The sequence below is a fragment of the Dryas octopetala genome, chromosome 4 (assembly GCF_963921425.1).
Source record: "Dryas octopetala chromosome 4, drDryOcto1.1, whole genome shotgun sequence".
NCBI classification, from domain to species: Eukaryota; Viridiplantae; Streptophyta; class Magnoliopsida; order Rosales; family Rosaceae; genus Dryas; species Dryas octopetala.
This window is the reverse complement of record NC_141369.1, coordinates 9,618,406-9,639,130: the sequence shown is the minus strand read 5'-3', so window position 1 is coordinate 9,639,130 and position 20,725 is coordinate 9,618,406. Positions and strand designations below refer to the sequence as shown.

The window sequence follows — 20,725 nt, the reverse complement described above, 5'->3', positions numbered from 1 at the left end:
ATCTAGGATGGTGAGTTTCCCTATCCCCATAAAATTTAAATGTTTGTCCATCCGATGTACTTACTGTTACCATTTTTCTCCTACAATCAATAATAACTTGGTATTGTGTGAGCCAATCCATTCCGAGGATGATATCGTACTCCGACATGTCCATTATCATCAAATCAAAATATACTTTATGACCCGCTATTTCTATCATGCAATTTTTACATAATCTATTGATTTTTCTAGCACCTCCTAACGGAGACCCAACTTTCAGTGGAAATTTCATGAATTCAGATTCTAACCCAAGGATGGATGCAAATAACTTTGAGATGAAAGAATGTGTAGCACCAAAGTTAAACAATATTTTAGCCCAAGAATTAAATACTACGAATATACCTTCCACCATTTCTGGTTCTGTTGATTCCGCATTTGCTCCCATAGCATACACTCTTGCCTGGGCAGGTTGTTCAGAACGTTTTATACCGGGTGGAGGTTTAGGTCTTATTTGAGTGGGTTGTCTTCCGGGGTGGCTGTTGTACCATCGGTGGCCTCCATTGGTTCTGTTGTGGCGGGTACGGAGTACGGTATTGGAATTGGAATTGAGGTGCGTGAGGAGCCTGGTATGTCTGCAATTGTGGACAGAATCGTTGGGAATGCCCAACTTGCCGACAGTGGTAGCAAATTATTGAGTCTCGGTTCACCACATTTGATCTTGGTGGCGGAAGTTGAGAAGGTCCAAACCTTGGGCCCTTGCTGCTTGGTCCTCCACTTGCATTCTTATAAATCCAATTTTTCCTTACCTCTGGAGTACTTCGTTCAGCTATAAGTGCTCGATCTACGACATCTGCATAACGAGTTAATTTGAGAATATTCACTTTTTCTTTGATTGTAGGTCAAAGACCTTCCTCAAACCTTTTTGCTTTTGTAGCATCATCAGGTATCATGTAAAGTGCAAAACGTGCTAGTTCTTCAAATTTGGCTTGATACTGGACTACAGTCATTTCCCTTTGGAGAAGGTACATGAATTCACGTGCTTTTGCTTCTCGTATAACTCCAGGAAAATATTTTTCAAGGAAAATCCTCTCAAACTCTTGCCAAGTCATATTTTCTGTGTCTTGCATCCCTTGAACTTATTCCCACCAATGATATGCATATCCCTCAAGATAAGAACTGGCAATAGTTACTCGTAGTCTTTTTGATACCTTCTAATTCATCATACTTCTTTTGATTTGACGTAATCATTCTTCTGCTACTATTGGATATGGTATACCCTTAAAGACAGGGCGTCGAGATTTTCGAAATTCTGCTTGAATTCGCATGACTCGTTCTACTTCATCTTCTTCGTGACATCCTCGATTGCTTTCACGAATCGCATTTGCCATGTCTTGAATAGCGACGATTACTCCATCGTTCTCATTCAACACGTGGTTCGCATCATCTGCTTCTCCGGCCATCTTAATAGAATAAGAGTTAATACTAGTTAGCATTTCTACAAATAGAAAATAATTTCCAAACTTGTTTGCCGCAATTACATATATAATCTATAACCACACCACAAAAAGAGTAAACAACCATTTAATATTATAGTTAGAAATCTAGGTATCTTGTTTTTTTTTTTGTTGGGTAGACTTTGTCATCTTTTACAACTCTTACCCTCCATTTTCATTATCCTAGTATCTAAGTCAAAAATATTTCCAAAACATTCCCCAAAATATTTCCCCCAAAATATTTCCAGTTGCCAGAATCAACCCCCTTAAATACGGTCATCTTTAAGTTAATTTTTAGTGCACTCTATCCTACTCGTCGTCAGAACTATCATCTGTGACTGGTGGTGGGGGTGTGTGGAGCTCGCCACAAGCTAACTATGTAGAAATCTCTGACACAGGTGCCATTGCTGCTATAGGTATTGCTTCCATAACCTGTTGTTCTGCATGTAAATTTTGTGCTACTGCTATTTCACGGGAAATCTCATAAATCTCATCATCCATAGCCAACTCTAATGCCCCAAGTAAAGCCCGAGCATGTCCTCTTACACTGTGTCGAACCATCTCCCTTTGAGATTCCGGTGCAAGGTAAGGAAACAAAATCAAGATATCTCTAATCTCATTAATCAAAAAATTACGAGCATCCTGATTGACCGCTTCATCATATACCGCTTGGTTAAGAGGAGCTATCCCCTCAGGACCGATGCGATAACCCCCCCATCTATCCATTCCTTCAATTACATCCATACTGTCAACATAATTAATTTGTCCATAGGGTTAGTAGAACATAAACAAATAAATATTGAATGCAAACAGCAAACAAAAATCAATCATATACATACATATATTATTTCTTTTACCTTTTAAAATCGTAGATGAAATATAATCCTACTCAATTTGTCCAATTTCTCAAACCTATAAGCTCTGATACCAACTTGTCACACCCCAATCATGAATAAAATCTAATATCTAGGAGTGAAGCGTGACTTACGTCCTAATCGCAGAATAATAAAATTATTTTTACAATTAAGACGTGAGAAGAAAAGAAAAGAAAATAATATAAAATAATTGAAGAGACTAAGTAAAGTGAAAATGAAAAATAGACTTTATTTAGCAAACTACTATTCCAAGAGTATCATACTAGATGCTCATTTTCTTATATATTACAATGTATTGATAAACAAACAAAACATAGTACTCCAGCAAATTCTCTAAATTTTCCTTGGGTATTCCACATCATTGATCATATTTCCGTCACCTGCATGATTTATTAGGGGTGTGAGCTTTTAAGGCTCAATAGGGTATAGTGATCTCTCATGGCCAGTTATTACATTTAATCAATGTCTCAGTAAAAGAAAATAAATACAGATAATGATTTCAATTATATGCAATGAGAATGTGTGTACTCACTCCTTAACCATTCCCGTTGACACATACCCAAGACAAACAGGCCTACACGTCCTATACCGTGCATCCTTCCACTGTGGCCCCGAATGTCTCAAGTATGAGCCAACACCTGTCCGTCTCTTAAGCCCAAATATTTTGAATATAATTAATTCCACTTTTTCTTCAATAATTCTTTCACAAATCATGAGATCACCAGATACATCTCCCTTTCTTCATGGTATCTCTAATAAATCACGAGACCACCAAGTTCATCTCTCTCTCTTCTTGGTGTCTCAATTAATCATTTTTTTAACCTTGTTCACAATCACACTTTCCTTATGCACTTATAATTATGCATGTAAAGATAAACATTAATGCATGTATAGAGAAATTAAATAGTACATGCATAATAATTTAACCTTACGCAATTTGAGTGTATCACAGACTTAAGAATTTCACAGTGCACCCACAAGATTAATAATAAAAGTTTATTCACAAATATAATGCACTTGATACATTTAATGAAGAAATAACATCACAAGTAATAAAGATAAATTATCACAAGAAAATTAATCACACAACATGACACAACGATTAATTGTAATATAGTCCAATCATTGGGGAAAATAGAGACCCTACCTTAATTTCTTGAGCACGAGTTCCTTCTTGGTCCGTTCCTATGTGTTCAGTTCTTTCTTTATACCCCCCTTGAGTTCTATATAGGCTAAAAGCTGTGAGTTCCTTACTAGAGTTTCCAACTTCTCTTTCTCTTCTTTTTCTTTCTTTCTTATTTTCTTCCTTTGGGTTTCGGTTATGTCTAGGCAATCTAGTCTAGCTGCTGGACTCTTTTTTTTTCCTCTTTCTCTTTTCTTTTTCTCTCAGGTTTCTTCTTTGGTTTCCTCTGTTCAGTTTTCTTTTTTGCTGCTCAAGACTATTCTTAAGCATACCTTATAATCTAATTGGCATGCATTTTCAGTTAAGAAGAGATGTATCTAATGATTATTTAGATAAGGACTTATCCCCTAAAGGAATCATCACCCTTGATCAAGGCTTAGGTGTTCTAGTTTTGAGAAAGCTGATGACGTTGGTTATTATCTCTTCTTCCTTTTTTTTTTCTTTTTTTTTTTTTTAAGATGGGCTTTGTATGTTGTAGAAAATTGGTCTAAAACCCAAACATTAGAAATGTAGCCCAAAGTTTATTTATCTATTTATTATTATATTTATTATTATTATTATTATTTATTTTATATATATATTTTTAGGACATTACAGTGTATGAGTGCGAAAGTGCTCCAGTTTCTTTCTCAAGCTGATGATGACGCCGTTTGTGATAAAACTTTGATGGCTAACTTCCTCACAGTAGGCGCATCACTCCCATACATGATCCAACATTCACCTGAAATGAAAAATTTGTTTGTGTAAGTGTAACTATAAAAATAAATAATTAAGTTAATCTAACTAATACAAGTACGATGTATACTCATTAGGAGACATTCGTGATCTAGCGGCCTTTGCAGCTCATTCTCCGAACATTTTCCGGGCATCTTTAAAATATGTTAACTAGATACAAATACAATACAAATTATACAATATCAATCAAATATATAATTTAAGACAATCAAATTCTATAAAGTATTAATATTTTTCGTAAGGATTCTTATGGGCCTTATGGCAAATTATTTTTACCTCATTTCCAAATTGGCCAACTTCTAGTGAATAGGGATCCAATTTGGAGAATACGTTGTGCACAGCCCGAATAAGTTCACCATCATCTCCAACGCCAGGTCTATATTGATAGCGAGGATTCAAATAATAGGTTGCAATCATGCATCAAGTAAATATAGAAATACATAATTAGTAATTTAGTTCATTAATTGAAAGCTAAATCAATTAAAAAAAATGCGGAACCAAAATAACAAATAAATTATTGGATTACCTGCTGCGTGCAAATCGTGTTGTAACGTTTTAAACCATCGATCGTTGATGATTTTTATTACCCACCGTGCACCCTGTGTTTTTTCTAGCTCTTCCTTCACGACACGCATCAACTCATAAATTGATCCCATTGTAGGATACACTTCTGTGTCAACAATACGTAAAACTACGTAGAGAGGTTCAAACAGACCGCACACCTTATGCACTTATTGCCAAAAAGAGTGATCAAGAACTATACTTTCAACCGTGATGCCTGCATCTGAACGCCGGAAATTGCTACGACCCAAATCAACACTGGTGAACAATTGCTTCAGTCCCATCATCTTACCATACAAACTATCCAATGCAATATAGTTTATAGCAAATTGGGTGGCACCAGGACGAACAATATCTCCCTTCGTGATCTCTCGCATCTTTGCCAACAACCAGTTATGGTTGTAAATATAATTTGTGATCATTCTGGCTTTTTTAATCACATTAGCAACCTGCTCTTTCTTCCCCATCTCTTCAAACATTAGATCAATGCAATGTGCTGCACACGACGTCCAGTGTACATTGTATTTGTTCATTAACTTCTTACCTGCTTTGACAAATGCGGAACCATTGTCGGTCACAACTTGAACAACATTCTCCTCTCCAACCTCCGTGATTACATCCTTCAGTAGCCCATAAATATATTTATGATCCTTTGTGCAATCTGAAGAATCAACGAACTTAAGGAATACCGACTTCCCTCTTGAGTAGGCCATGAAGTTTATGATAGACAGTTTGGTTGGACCTGTCGAACCTGGGCACATGATTGTGCAACCATAAGTTGCCCAATCAGTCTTCGATTTGTTAACATGCTCTTGCATTTCTTGAAACTCCTGGTCCAAAAATCCGGTGCGTATCTGATAGGGTGTAAAGGTTCCACTCCTACTCTTGCCTGTTGACATCCTATCACCAAATTTTTGAAATGATGAGATGCTGCTTTTGAAGGAGGAACATTTTCATATATGAAGAACTTGTTGATCAAGCGTTGCATCCCATCTTTGAGTGACCCTCCGGAAAAGAAATTTTTAACACTCTTTTGGCATGCTTGAGCTGCCTTGTACAAGCTTGGTGCCACTGGAGGTGTTGGTCGCGAATCTCGTGATTCCCTCATGCTTGATTCTCTTTGCATCTGTGCACCACTACTAGACCCAAAACCTTGTCCCCTATTAGGGGCTTTATGTGAGTGTTCCCTCTCCCATTCTACTGTTCTAGAAGCTCGAAGTGCAGCTCGAAATTCTCTTCGCTCTTGAGGCCCCATATCATCATTATGATCTTCATCATCATCATCACTCAGCTCAATCCGACCTTGTCCTCGAAGCTCTTCTCTGAGCTCTTCCATCCTTTGTATTTTTTTGCTATTTTGGTGTTGTTTGTGTTGCATCCCTGCAATGATGAATTGTCTCACTTCTGGTGAGACACTATTACATCGTTGCACATTGTGTCTAGGATCTAAACCACTAAGGTGGTATTTTAATCGTGTCACTCCAGCACCCTTCATTACAAGGCCACAATATTTGCATATTGAACCTTGTCTGCTACCCTGTAATGGATCGGCATGATCCCAAGCTGGATCACGTGATCTCCCTCCACTGGCCATTGAATCCTAAATTCCTTATAACAAAAAGACATACACAATAACACAATAACAATTAAATTCCATATTAATATCATATCAGTATATCACCAAGGAATTAATATCATATTAGTTATTAACTTATTACTAATTAGTAATTTCATATCATATTCATATTACCAATTGGCAATTCCATATTTCCATATTACTAATTTCATATTAATTATTAATTTATTACCAACTCCATATTAATTTCACTAATTTTAAATTACCAATTCGGCAAATTTCATACATGATACATATTAGATGCTATTAACAAATCATACAAATTCCATATTAATTATTAACAAATCATACCAATTCCAATTGCATATCATATCATATCACCACTTTCAACTTCCATATCAATATTTATATATCATACAAATTACACAAATCATACAAATCAAAATCAACCTAAAATTATACAATCAATTCCAAAATTATACGATTAAAGATTCAAAATTAACCCAAAATCATATAATCATACAAATCAAAATCAACCCAAAATTATACAATTAATTCCAAATCTATATAAATCAACCCAAGATCAATATAATTTACATGTAAACCCAAAATATGATATTGATCAATTGATGTTAGATAATATTTAAAAGTGGGTAAATGATATACTCATACAGATATACTCATATACTGATAATGATATAGATCAATTTAGACATTTTGACTGTCTAATGTCTATTACTCAAATACTCACAGAGTCACAGACTTCGCACAAAGATGTCAAAGCCACAAACTGATTTCAGAATTTTCAGGGGGGCTAAGCTTCGAGAAACGCCGGGGGCTTCGAGGTGGCCGGATACTTCAAGGTGGCCGGAGTTGTTGAGAAGACAGAGACGTCCGAGAACGGCGCTGCAAGCCGAGAAGACGGAGGAGAGAGGCGAGAGAGAGAGAGAGCCGAGAAGACGTAGGAGAGAGGTGCTGCGCTGCAGATCGGGTTTGAGATCGAAAGTGTGCGCCGACGACTGTGCAGGTGAGATTGTGATTTGTGAGAATGTGAAGCAGTGAGGGACTTAGGGTTAGGCTGGGTATTTGAGCAAAATTTCGTCGAAATTTCTCTCAAATTCAAAAAAATTTGCTGTTCGAAATTTGGTCAAATAGGTGTTAAAATTTCGGAAGCCCTAAAAAACGAAATTTTCGGCGAAAACTTCGAAATTTAAACCCTTGTTCCTATGAAATCCTATCCAACAATTTGCTCTCTATAACTTACATGATTTTTTGAGTGCTGCTATATGCATTGCACATCCTTAATCTTTTCTCTACGCACCTATTTTTTATCACACACCAGTTTAACTTCTTTTTAGATTGGCTTAATTAGAGCAATAGTCCTTCAATTTTTCTTCATTCTCACTTTAATCTAGGTGTGGGAATGGGTCAATTTTTACCCAACAATTGACCCAAAATGGACTCGTTTTTGTGGCCAATATGCAACCGACAACTGACCCAACCAAGTCGGTTCAGTTGTTTCCACCCGATTTGGTAAAGTGAGTTCAGGTGTCGGTTTTGAAAATTAGTGAAAGTCGGACAACCGACCATGCAACCAACTTTTATTAAAAAATGTGGGACTTTGGAGTTGAGTGGGATGTGTGTCTATCTCTCAGGTCTAAGAACTCAGTCTTTCTCTTCTCTCAGTCTCTCATCTTCTCTCATCAGTAACCACACCCAAATCCCCTAAATTCTTTCACAACTCTCACTTTCATATCAGAGCCTTCCTGAATTCCTTCACTCTAAACCTCAATTTACATAGGTCTTCGACAATCTCTACAAGATTGATCGTCACCGTCCTCTACATCGCCAACGTCGCCGTCCTCTTTGTCCTCTGGAACGCCGTGACTCTGTAGCCTTAGTTTGTTCCAGACCCATACCCAGACCTTCGAGAAGATCCAGCTCCCCAAGCTCAAATCCAACGTTGACTGCATCGCTAATATTACAACGTCACCTTACGAAAATTTCCAACCTAATAAATGGGTCGTTGTCTCGGTCTCATATTGCCCAACTGACTCGCTCCAGAAGCTCGTGAAGCTCATAGGATGGCATACTAAATTGGCTTCTGGGTGGAACCATGGTGGAGATCTTCAAAGCAAGCTATTGGAACTCCAATCAAGAAATTAATAGTTAAGGAGATGTTTAGAGAAACTGAATCCAAAAGGATATTTGTTTGATTTTATCAGGAAGTTGTTTGATTTTATCAAGAAACTGAATTCAATCGGTTGTTGGATGACCAACCCAACCTCAACTGACAAAGTCGGGTGCCTGATCATCAATTGACCCATAACAGTCAGATCGATTGTCTGTTTTGGGAAATCACCAAAGATGGTTGGTCGGATAGGTCGGTTGTTTGGCCGATATGGGCCCAACCCGACCCATTCTCAGCCCTACAGTTTAGTCATTCAACCTCATTTTTTAAATCGATAAGTCCTTAAACGTTTCCAGTTTTCCCACTTTAGTCCATTCTATTTATTTCGTTTACATTTTTGTCAAAATTGGTCATGTGCCTCTCACGTGACCACTTTTTATGGGCAAAAACGTCTATGAACACTATTTACCATCACCAAGACAATCCCCATCACCCTTTTCCCATGACCATACCCGATACATTCACTAAGACAATCCTCAATACCATGACCGAGACCATCTTCTACTTTTCCAATAGATAATGAATAGTTAGTTGATAATCAATTTGATGACATGTTTAGGTGGGCAGGTGAAAGATTTGGTTGGAATGAAGAGGATGAAGAGAATGAAAAGTATTTCATGCCTAATGAGATTAATAACAATGATAGTTCTGATAAACTGTTAAGTTATCAATCTAATAATGATGATCACTTAGAGGATGAATTAGTGCTTCTTCAAGAGATGATAATGCTATGTCCAAGTTGAGTAGGTATATGAAGGGCTAAGAGTATCAGGCTAGTGTTGATGGGCATATTACTTTGCACAAAGGATATATTTTTGATAATGTTGACCACTTTAGGAACGTCCTTAAGGATTATGTGATTCAAGAGGGTTTTGTTTTGGAAAGGTTAAAAAATGAGAGGACAAGGGTCACTTGCAAGTGTGCTGACCAAACTTCCCATGGAGTTTTCATGCTTCCATTATGCATAATGGAGTTTCTTTCAAAATTTAGAGGTATGGTGGAAAACATACATACAAAAGACCGGTAATAACTATAAGGCTAGTGCTGCATAGATTGCAAATAAAATGGAATCTTTGTTGCAGTCTAGTTCTGACATAAGTATTGAGGTGTTGAGGAAAGCTAGAGTTGAGAAAAAGGCATGGGGTTGAGGCTTGGAAGAGTAAACTGTACAGGGCGAAAAGTATAGCTTATGCAAAAAGTGGTGGGGATCATGTAGGGGTTATAGGAAGTTGTATAAGTATGCAAATGTTCTAAATATGAGAAAACCAAATGCTTTGGTTAAGATTAAGGCTCATAAAACTATGATATCACATAACCCAAATTTTAAAAGGTTTTTTTATTAGTTTTCCACACGAAAGTTTTTTTGCATTAGTATAGACCATTGATTGGAAAAGATGAGTTTCATTTGAAAGGTCCATTTGATGGTGTGGTTCCAATTATGAGATTATTCTATTGAAAATTTGTTTTTTATGAGAGTGAGACATGTTAATTGATGTTGATATAGATCAAGTAAAAGGATATATAGGTTAAGTTTTTTGAAAACTACAGAGAAACCGGTTTTGAAAAAGCTATGATTATTGCTAAAGAAATTGCCAATGAAATGAAGATTGATCCCGTTTTTGTAGAAAATCGTCCAATCCATAGAAAGAAGTATTTTGATGAGAGACCCAATGAGGAACCCACATAAACAGCTCTACCATATGTTGAAAATTCCTTTAGAATTGATTATTTTCTATATATTGTTAATCAAGCACTTGGTTCACTCAATAGAAAGTTTGATCAATATCAAAAATTTGAGGATCTCTTAGGCTTTTTTGTTTAGTTTTGAGAAGTTAAGTTATTTGGATGAAACTCTTTTGGAATCATCTTGTGCTAATCTTGAAATTTTTTTAAAACATGGCAATACTACTGATTTTGATGAGAAATACTTGTTTGTAGAGTTAAAAATCATTTGAGAGACTCTTCCAAACGAAGTAGAAACAACCAGGGATATATTGAGTTCTTTGAAAAGACTAAATTGTTTTCCAAATGATACTATTGCTTATAAAGTTTTATTAACAATATATGTTATAGTTGCATCTGCTGAGAGGAGTTTTTCAAAATTAAGTTATTAAAATCTTACTTGAGATCAACCATGTCACAAGAAAGATTAAATGGGCTAGCTTTAATTTATATTGAAAGTGAATTTTTGAAAAAGTTTGATTATGCACGGTTGATTAATGATTTTGCAGCTAAAAATGTAAGAAGAATGGTTTTAAGATGATTTTAGGAGATGGTATGTTGCTTCATTTTGATCTCACATACAACTGTTTGCTTTTTTCTTTTATCTTTGGCTGTTGTTGGTTCTCAACTCCTCTTGGGCTGCTGTTTTTTTATTGTTTTTGTAACGCCCCGAACCTCGGGTCCATAAATACACTGAAACTTTATCCCTTAAACCTATTTTCAAAGAATGAGTCATGCACTTAACATAATAAATAAATACATTTGATAAATCAGAGTGTGAGCCCAAAAACATGCATGTAAAAATCACTGTATAAAATCAGTTAAATCAAAACAAAGTAGGTCCCACTGCCTCAACTTCTCATCACTGCCTCCTCAGTCTGCTTAACCTGCAAAACATTAATTAACCACACTGCACCATATCGATGGTACACCGGGTCATTCAAATAAATAACCCGGTAAGCTCACTAGAGCTAGTATGAGTGAAATGACTTAATCAATAAATCTCAAAAATTAATCCATAATAACACCCATAATTACTGATTCACATCACAATTTCATCACCAATCATTCAAGCATCAAAATAAACATAATTCCTCAATTTCACATCTTAAATCCCATCAATAAATAAAAATCCTCATTCTGGCAAATCAATTGCCTAAACGTTAGCTATTAACCTCAATCTCGAATCATTCACATCCTAACTCATAACCTCAATGCATAATCCATTTATCAATTCCATCCTCAAGATTCAAGCCTAGACTTACCAAGTCCTAGTCAAATCAAGTCCTAGCATACAAATGCACCCAAGAAATCCAGCAAACAGTTAAACTAACTAATTTCACTCACATCACTCTTTGACATTCCCCAGCTTCAAAATTATTTTCAAAATCTCTTCTTTCAAATCCATTTTTAAATCCCCTCAAACCGTAAATCAAACTCTGAAAAACAATTAATACTCTCAAGTTGTAAAACTGTTAAAATATCTGAAACAATACGCAATGCCTTACTGAAACTGTCATTTAAAACATTTACTGGTGTAATATAATTTCTCAAAATACTCCACAACTGAAAACTCACGTCACACTAGTATCCAGGGAACTGCTGGTCATACACTGCCGAGTCATCTCTAGGCAAGTGCAGAGCAAATCTATACCAGCTGTGATGCTGGTCGTACACCGCCGACTAGGCAAGTGCAGAGCAAATGTCATTGCTGGTCATACACCGCCAACTAGGCAAGTGCAGAGCGAGTGCTGGTCATACACCGCCGAGTTGAAACTGCGGTTTGAAACTGCTTTTTAACATCTCAATCAACTACATCTCAAAAATACTCCTCCAGATAAAAACTAAAATTTAATTCTTCCAATAAATCCGCTTAAAATAAAACTATTCTCAAATCATGAAAGCTACTAGATTCAAATCATTTCCAAAAGACGAAAATTCAATAATAAAACTTTCTCAAAATAATGCCAAAACCATTTCCAAAAACTATCCATACTCAATTAAATCAAGAAAATAGTTGAATTATAAAATGTGCAAAACATTTCGAAAACCAAAGATCCACTCACAGTCTACCCCGAGCTATACCGAATCATTTCCGAAATTGATTCCTACTCACGACCTCTCACTTGTTTGCCACTCAAATCATACCAATACTTCCTCAATCAAAACTTTGATCATCTGCATAATAATTGTCTAATCCTCACTCATTTACCTCGACAATAAGCATTTCTTCTCTAATTCATCAATTATCATCATAGCATCTCTATAATTCCCAATTAATCCCTAAATCTCAAATCCTCGTCAATTCATTCTCATGATCTAAATTCTACACTAAGTCTTCTCTAACATATAATAACAAACACACAAACATGCAATTCATTAACGGTACTCTATATTTAAATACCAATAAGTTTCACTCACTGTTTGACCGCGTGAAAAGACCGAAGTGCCCTTCACGGTGCCATTACTCGGATGTCAAATCCGGCAGCATAACAGCATTAGGGATAAGATTTCCCGAGCCCGTGTACCTGTTAAGACCAGACAATCAACAACTTAATAACCAGATATCACAACTTGGCCGTTCAACAGTCGAAATGGGCAGTAACCACCCCACACGGTAGCTGCCCAGTCCCAAACAACACACCAAAAGTCACAGAACTCACCCACGGGCTTCGGTTGATTGGCTAGAAGCCAAAAACTAACAATTCCAGCCATCGGCAAGGCCAAACGCGGCGGGACCCGCGGTGGTCCGTGGTGGTCAACCTGCACGAATTTCAAAACTGAAAATTAACGTAAAAAAATTACACCGGCACGGAAGGGACGTCGAGAGGATCAACTTTTATACCTGGGTCGACGGCCAAAAATCGTCGGAATCACTCGAAACTGGCCGAAGAAGCCGCCGGCCAAAATTCTTCGATCCGCCTCCATGGGGGGTCGTCGGAGCAAGGGAAGGCCGAGGCTGAACTCGCCGGGGCCTGGGGATGAAAGCCCAAGTGGTCAGGTGTCCCGTCGTCGCCGGAAAAAGAAGATCGCCGGCGAGAGCCCCTCTCGGTCTTCGCGTCGATCCGTCGCGATGGTGGCTCAGGTGGGTGATCGGCGGCCAGGGGGAGGAAGAGGGAGGGACGTAGAAGCTAGTGGGCCGAAAACCCAGCCCAGCCGCCGCCGGACGCGCCGATGACAGGGGCGGCGAGGGTGAGGGGCGAGAGAGACGCAGGAGAGAGAGAGAGAGAGAGAGAGAGAGAGAGAGAGAGAGAGAGAGAGAAATGAGTCTGACTTTTTGGGTTTTAAAAACCACTTTCGTAAAAATTACAAGTGTGCCACTCACTTCACATGTCCATATCTTTCAAACCGTAACTCCGATTGACGCGTGCCGCGTGTCTACGAACTCGTGGACTCGAGACCTTTACAACGTGTCCAAAGTCAAAGACGAAAGTCTATTAGTTTTAAAAGTCAACTTTTGGGTCAAGCCCAATTTAAAAACAAAACTTAAAAATTAAACCAAAACCTTTTAAATTTCCAAATAAATTCCCAAAATCCTTAAAATAAATTCGCAAAATATTTAAAATAACTCCTTGAAAAATACGGGGTCTTACAGTTTTTGCTTCAGGTGGCTACTTTATGTTGGATGGTTGTTGGATCTTTGTTATGGCTTGGCAGTTTGGGCTATTTGTTTTTTGGCTTATTTTGTTGTAGATGATTCTCTTTTGTGACTTGTGAGTCGCTTCTCTGTTTTTAATTCCAACAAATAATTTGCTTGTTATTGATTTTTTTTTGTTCAACTCAGTTTAGTTATTATATGAGCAAAGGACCTCAATTTTTAATCTTGCTTAAGGCCGCCTAAATTCACGGACCGGCTCTGACTGGGGTGTATCTCATTGACATAGATCTCGGTCAAACTTTCATAACTTTACATGATGAGAGGAGCATTTACTAGCATGAAATTAAATGAGAATTAGTAGTATATTTTATAATGTTTTTCTAAGAGCTTGTCTTCCCAGCCAAACTCCAATTTTATTGTACTTATTATTTAACAAAACTTATTATGTTTGCTTATGTCGGTCTTTAAGAACTTGTTATGTTTAAATTTGCTATTATATTTCATCATTGCCTTTTTACTGAACTGACTATAGTATATTTTTTTTTGGTTATTCTTTTGCTTTAATTTCAAACAACGTAGTACATAATTGATAAGATTCATCAATTCAAAATCAACCCAGGTATGGGTCAACTCTGCATGCTAGAACATGCAAAGCTATTGAACATCATTTTTATGTTCAACATGTATATACATCAAATGATTTTACAATGTGTTTCTAAGAGCTTGTCTTTCCAGCCAAGTAAGTAAAACTTTTTTGTGAACAATAACTAAACAATAATGATGTCAATGTGTCATAACTGTTATTGTAATAAAAGGAAATTGATTGTCTGGCATGTGCGGCTATGCTAAAGGAATGAATTATTGTGGTCAATAACTACTTGTTAACAAAATAAAATGTTTGAAGCGTATTTATGAAGCGTATTTATGAAAATGTTATGGACAGTACTAGCTTTAGAGTATGCAAGGTGATCACATAATTCAACTAATTTTCCTCATTTGTGAACAAATATGCGAATAAAATAGATCAAATATATATTGAGTGTTGATATTTAGTTTATTAATGTCACTTTTGTGTGAACGGTGTGACACGCTTACCGACCAATTTATATATATTATGAAATACAAGTATACATTGATATGCAAGGTAAATACATATTGTGCCCAAGGGAGCCATATACTATAAGTATCATATAAGGTGATTACATAAGGAATTTTATTTTATTTTTTGAAATTTCAATAATTTGGAATTATCACATTTCATATTTTCGAAATATCACTAAACCAAAAGTTACTATGATTCGACCAAAACAAAAAATTGTTATTAGGTACTGTTAATGTAAGATAATGTAATTGACAATTTCCTATGACAAAACACATCATTATGTAAGTATTAAGTTAGGTTAGAGTGTGTGAGTCAAAGAGATCAATATTGTGTCAAGAGAAGAGTGAAGTAAAGCATGTTGATCACAGTTTAAGATTGAAGCTAAATTGAAAGGTATGATTCGTTGTTCAATCTCTTAAGTAGGGAATGTGACTTAGAGACCTTGAAATGTATGATTCGATGTTCAATCCTACTGTTCAAAGGACCCTTCCTCCAGAACCTTTGTTTTTCAGCAAGATCGATCCTACTGAGCATATATAAGATCGATCCCGCCGAACTTTTGACGATTTCTAAGGTTTATTAAGTCATTTTTCTACAAGGTTTTGATTCCTAATTCATCTCTAAACTTTCCATATAGGGTCTATGACTTATTTCTTTCTCCTATAAAGTTTTTGTTTTATTTCCTTGTTCCAAAAGGTTTTTAAGTCTAATTTCAATTCTAATATTTTCCTACAAAGTTTGTGACTTATTTCCTACTTTGTTAAGGTCTAATTTCTTATAAATACCAAGATTTGTATACGGCTAGGTGTTCACGCATATTATACACTTTTGAGAGGTTATGCTTTCTAGGGTTTAGTGTGATTTCGATTATCTGAACATCCTTATTGCATAAACACTAATCATATAGGATAGTTCATTATGCATAAGCATAGATAATTTGAATGGATTGTCCCTTGTGAATCTATTCAAGCTATCACCTTCATTCATTCAACTCCATCAAGGATTAAACTCGAGCATCAAGATTGAAGCTAGATTTGTGAGCTTCTCTTCAGGGCGTTGGCAAGAAGGTCTCCATACAATTCTTGTGATTGAAGAGTTATAGGTGGCGTGAAGTTAGTTTACTTTTTGAAATGGGTCTAGTTAGGATTTGGATCGAGTCACTGGATGTATCTTTTCAAATTATCATATTGGATTGTTTATTTGGACTAGGTTCCGTGGTTTTTACCTAATGAAGGGTTTTCTGCGTCAACAAATCTCTGGTGTTATTTGTGATTGCTTTGTTTTGTTGATTGATTCTTATTGATTTATCCGCTACTTAATTAATCAACTTGGTAAAATTAAAATTGGATACATTTTTTGTAAAACCTATTCACCCTCCTCTAGGCTTATTTAGTGATCTACTAGGGAATTTCATGTACATCTATATATATATTATAGGGATTAATGCCATTTTGCTCCCCAGACTATGACACTTGTATCAGTTTGCTCCCCAGACTATTAATTTAGAAAAATAAGGACCTTAACTTTGTCAATTTAGCCAATTTAGGATATTCCGTCAACTTATACAATTTCCATCTAAAATTCCGTTTGTGCAGCACCACGTGCTTTTCACATGAGTTCATTCTTTAGGACAAAATGGTCTTTTCCCTTCCATTGAGACCTGACCATGTTCCCTCCTTCATTTCCCTCCTGAACTTAACCTAGGGATTGTTCATTGGTGAGGCCACATAATACGAATAGTCTACTGCTTCAGAAAGAAAGGGTTTGTCGGTTCTCAAGCTTGGAGAATCTTCTACGTGGAAAGCTTCTGAAGATGCCCATCAAGTTGAGGGACAAAGGTGAAGCTCCACTGTATTGTAAGTTCCCACTTTTCTCTTTTTGTTATTGTTTGGTTGGGGGCTGCAGATAAATTTGACCATAAAATTGTCATGGTTGCTTTTAAAATCAATATTTCGACTTGTTCTGCTTTTAAAATCATGGTAACTTTAAAATCATGGTTGCTTTAAAATCAATATTTCGACTTGGTTGGGGGCTGCAGATATAGCAGAGAGATGAATAAACAATTATTCCTTTGCATTATTAAATGATATATATATTATATTGGTTTAATATATGCTAGCTAAATCTGTACCAATGAAATAGAAGTCGCCAGAAATTATAATAGTTAATTAGGTGCTTCAGTAGATTTTTATAATAATCAAGAATATATATATATATATATGCAGTAGATTGTCTCAGTATACTTGTGTTGACTGCTTCTTTTGGTTAAATGTTGCAGCTGATCCAGATAAATTCTCTTTTGAATTGCATTTTGGTGGTGAATTTATTAGTAATAGCTTATACAATGGGGGTAAAGTCAAATGGGCTGATAATATGAATGTTGACTATGTGGCATTGGTAGACTTGTTTGATTTTTCTGACCAACTTGGGTACAAAGGGGAAGAAGTAGAGTATTATATGTCACACCCAATAAAGGGTATGGTGCATGTGACTAGTGATAAAACACTGCTTGAGTGCATTAGTTTCACTATCCATAGTGGCAGAGTTGTGGTCTATATTAAGCCAATTACTACTGAGGATACAGATGATGCTGTGGAAAAGGATGATGATGATGCTGTGGAAAAGGATGATGATTTTGTGGATAGTGATTATGAGCAAGATAATCACAAAGAGGATGATGAGTTGTTCAATAAGTATGTTGATGCTGAAGAAGATGCAGAAGCAGATGATGAGTCTGAAGATGAAGATGCTGATATGGGAATAGGTGAAGCTTTGGGACTAGGAAAGGGTAAGCCTATTGAATCTGACTCTGATGGATTTGATAGCTTGGATGAGTGTGGATCTGATGAAAATGCTGTGAGAAATAGGCCGCCCAAGAAAAAACTTCCTAAATTGAGAGTGTGGAGAAGGGAAACTGACTTAAGGAATCCAAAGTTGGAGTTGGGATTAACATTTCCTAGTAAGGAAGAATGTACAGAGGCCATAAGAGAGTATGGCATTAAGACAGGTAAGCAGATTAAGTTCATAAGGAATGACCCTAGGAGAGTTAGGGTGAAGTGTGAAGGTGCTTGTGAAGGTGGCAGTTGTCCTTGGTTGGTGTATGCATGTAGACAAAGAAGGTCTACAACATTTGTGATTAGAACCTTCGAAAAAAGGCATGTATGTTCAAGGGAGCAGCGTAGCAAGTTTGCAACTGCCAGTTGGCTAGCGAATAGATATGATGAAGAATTGAGGATGAATCCCAAGTGGAAAGTGGGGGAATTCGTGGAGACTGTGAGGAAAAATTACAGTATTGACGTTACTAGGAATCAAGTGTATAAAGCAAAGAGGAAAGCTAAAACAAGAATCATGGGCAGCATTGAAGAACAATATGCTAGACTTTGGGATTATGCTGAAGAGCTCAAGAGACAAAATCCACAAAGCACTGTTGTGATCCAGACAGAGTTAAGAGGTGAGGATCCTATTTTTTCAGAGAATGTATATATGTTTCCAAGCTTGTAAAATGGGTTTGATTGAGGGTTGCAGGCCTTTTGTTGGTTTTGACGGCTGCCATATTAAGGGTCCACACCCAGGTCAGCTTCTAACTGCCATTGGCATTGATGCCAATAATAGCATTTTCCCAGTAGCATATGCTATTGTGGAAGTTGAAAATACAGATTCATGGACTTGGTTCTTGAGACAATTCAAAGATGATGTGGGGATAGAAAATGGAGGTGGTTGGGTATTCATGACAGATAAACAAAAGGGCTTAGGGAATGCCATTGAGAATCTGATGCCATATGCAGAACACAGACATTGTGTTCGGCACCTACATAATAATTTCAAAATTGCAGGTCATGTAGGGCTTGGATTGAAACAAAGGTTGTGGGCTGCAGCAAGGGCAACCACCAACCAAGTGTGGCAGGTTGAAATGGATAAATTGGAGAAAGAATCTAAAAGGGCATACATTTGGTTGAAAGATAGGCCAGCATCTCATTGGAGTAGGTCACATTTTTCTATTGATCCAAAGTGTGATATACTACTTAATAACTTGTGTGAGTCATTTAATTCTGTAATATTGAATGCAAGGGATAAACCAGTGTTGACAATGCTTGAGATGATCAGATCCTACTTGATGCTAAGGATGTCAAGGCAAAGAGAGGCTCAATGGACACAACCTGTTGGACCAAAGATTCATTCCATTGTTGAGAAGAACATAGAGAAAAGTGGCAATTGTATTGCTAGTTTTGCTGGTGCAGGGAAATATCAGATTTTACACATTAATGGAGGTCAGTTTGTGGTTGACTTGGAGAGACAAACATGCACATGTAGGAGATGGGATCTATGTGGTATCCCTTGTCCACATGCAATGGCAGCAATCGCTAGGAGAGAGCATAACCCAATTAGATATGTGCATCCTTATTATAAGAGAGACGCATATGATAGAACTTATGCTCATTATATATCACCAATGCCTAGTCCAGAGTATTGGATCAGAACTGAGCATAGGGCCATCAAGCCACCTATTTATCACAATCAACCAGGAAGGCCCAAGAGGGTGCGGGTTAAAGAGCCTGATGAGCAAGTGTCGCTTCCAGGTCGAAAAGCAACAAAGCTGGGGAGATGTTTTGTGAAGCTAGCATGTGGAGTATGTGGCGAAGAAGGTCATAATGCAAGAACATGTGCAAAAAAAGGAGCAGGCAGTAGCAGTACCAATGCCCAATCCTCATCTCAGGTATTACATGTTTGTGCATTGTGTTCTATATGTTTTTGTAACCATGATGTGATCTCTTATATAAATTCCATTTTAATACTATAAAGAGATCTTGATTTATTAAGTATGAATTCCACTATGATAGATAAGTTTTATGGTTTTGGGCAGGCTGAAACTCAAACTCAAAGACAGAGGCAATCAAGGAAAAAAAAATCAACTGAAGGTCAAGCACAAAGACAACCGAGTGAGAGACAAGAAAATGCTAGGAAATCAAGGGAGAACCAAGCAAGCAAGTCTAAGGCTCCATCTACAACTACAAATGGCAATTCCCAACCTTTGCCTCCAGTTACAACTAGCAATTCCCAACCCCACCCTCCAATAGCAATTTCAAGTTCACAACCACTGCCTCCAACTGCAACTACGAGCTTCTCAATGATTAAGTACAAGTTCGCTGCCAGGAGGGGATCACATTGGAGACCCTAGACATGATTTGTGGAACTACTATGTTTTGGACATGTAGTAATACTTGTTTAATGTCAGTTTGGGTATCAAACCCATTTGTTCACCTTGTTTATTGTCAATTTGGTCATTTTGTGAACCATGGGTAAGCACCTTATTTTGTGAACCATGTTTAGGTTCAATTTGGGTATGAAACTTATTTTGTAACTATGTCTAAGTTCAAGTTTCAATATGATCCTGTTTTGATAAGACCTGACACTTTTTGGCTTATTATGAAATGAAAGCAAGATTACTTATGAAGGTTTACTTATGTTCAATTATGTTCTTCATAGGTGAATGGTTGGATTAAAATTGTAGGAATGCACAAACAGGTCAATGTAGGAATGCACATAATGATAATTTTTCCACAGTACAAATAATAAACTTTCATTGGAATTGGGATGGATTTTGATTCACTTTCTTACATCATAACCTTGGATTTTTAGTAACCATAGAAATGTAGATTGAAACCCATAATAAAGAAACCAAACGAAATCCATTTTTCTAAATTCCCAAACA

General features: G+C 36.8%; 1 protein-coding gene and 2 pseudogenes across 1 annotated transcript; 1 reads left to right on the top strand and 2 right to left on the bottom strand.

Annotated features, from left to right (window-relative positions):
• Positions 1 to 479: 479 nt before the first annotated feature.
• Positions 480 to 1,439, bottom strand: LOC147286626 (uncharacterized; annotated as a pseudogene).
• A 3,557-nt stretch (positions 1,440 to 4,996) lies between these two features.
• On the bottom strand, positions 4,997 to 6,420 carry LOC147286625 (uncharacterized). The gene is made up of 2 exons (XM_086240803.1): positions 5,795 to 6,420; positions 4,997 to 5,726 (listed from the first exon to the last, which is right to left on the bottom strand). The coding sequence occupies exons 1-2, from the start codon at positions 6,418 to 6,420 to the stop codon at positions 4,997 to 4,999; spliced, it is 1,356 nt and encodes a 451-aa protein (XP_086096929.1).
• A 6,821-nt stretch (positions 6,421 to 13,241) lies between these two features.
• Positions 13,242 to 20,191, top strand: LOC147286624 (uncharacterized; annotated as a pseudogene).
• Positions 20,192 to 20,725: the final 534 nt, after the last annotated feature.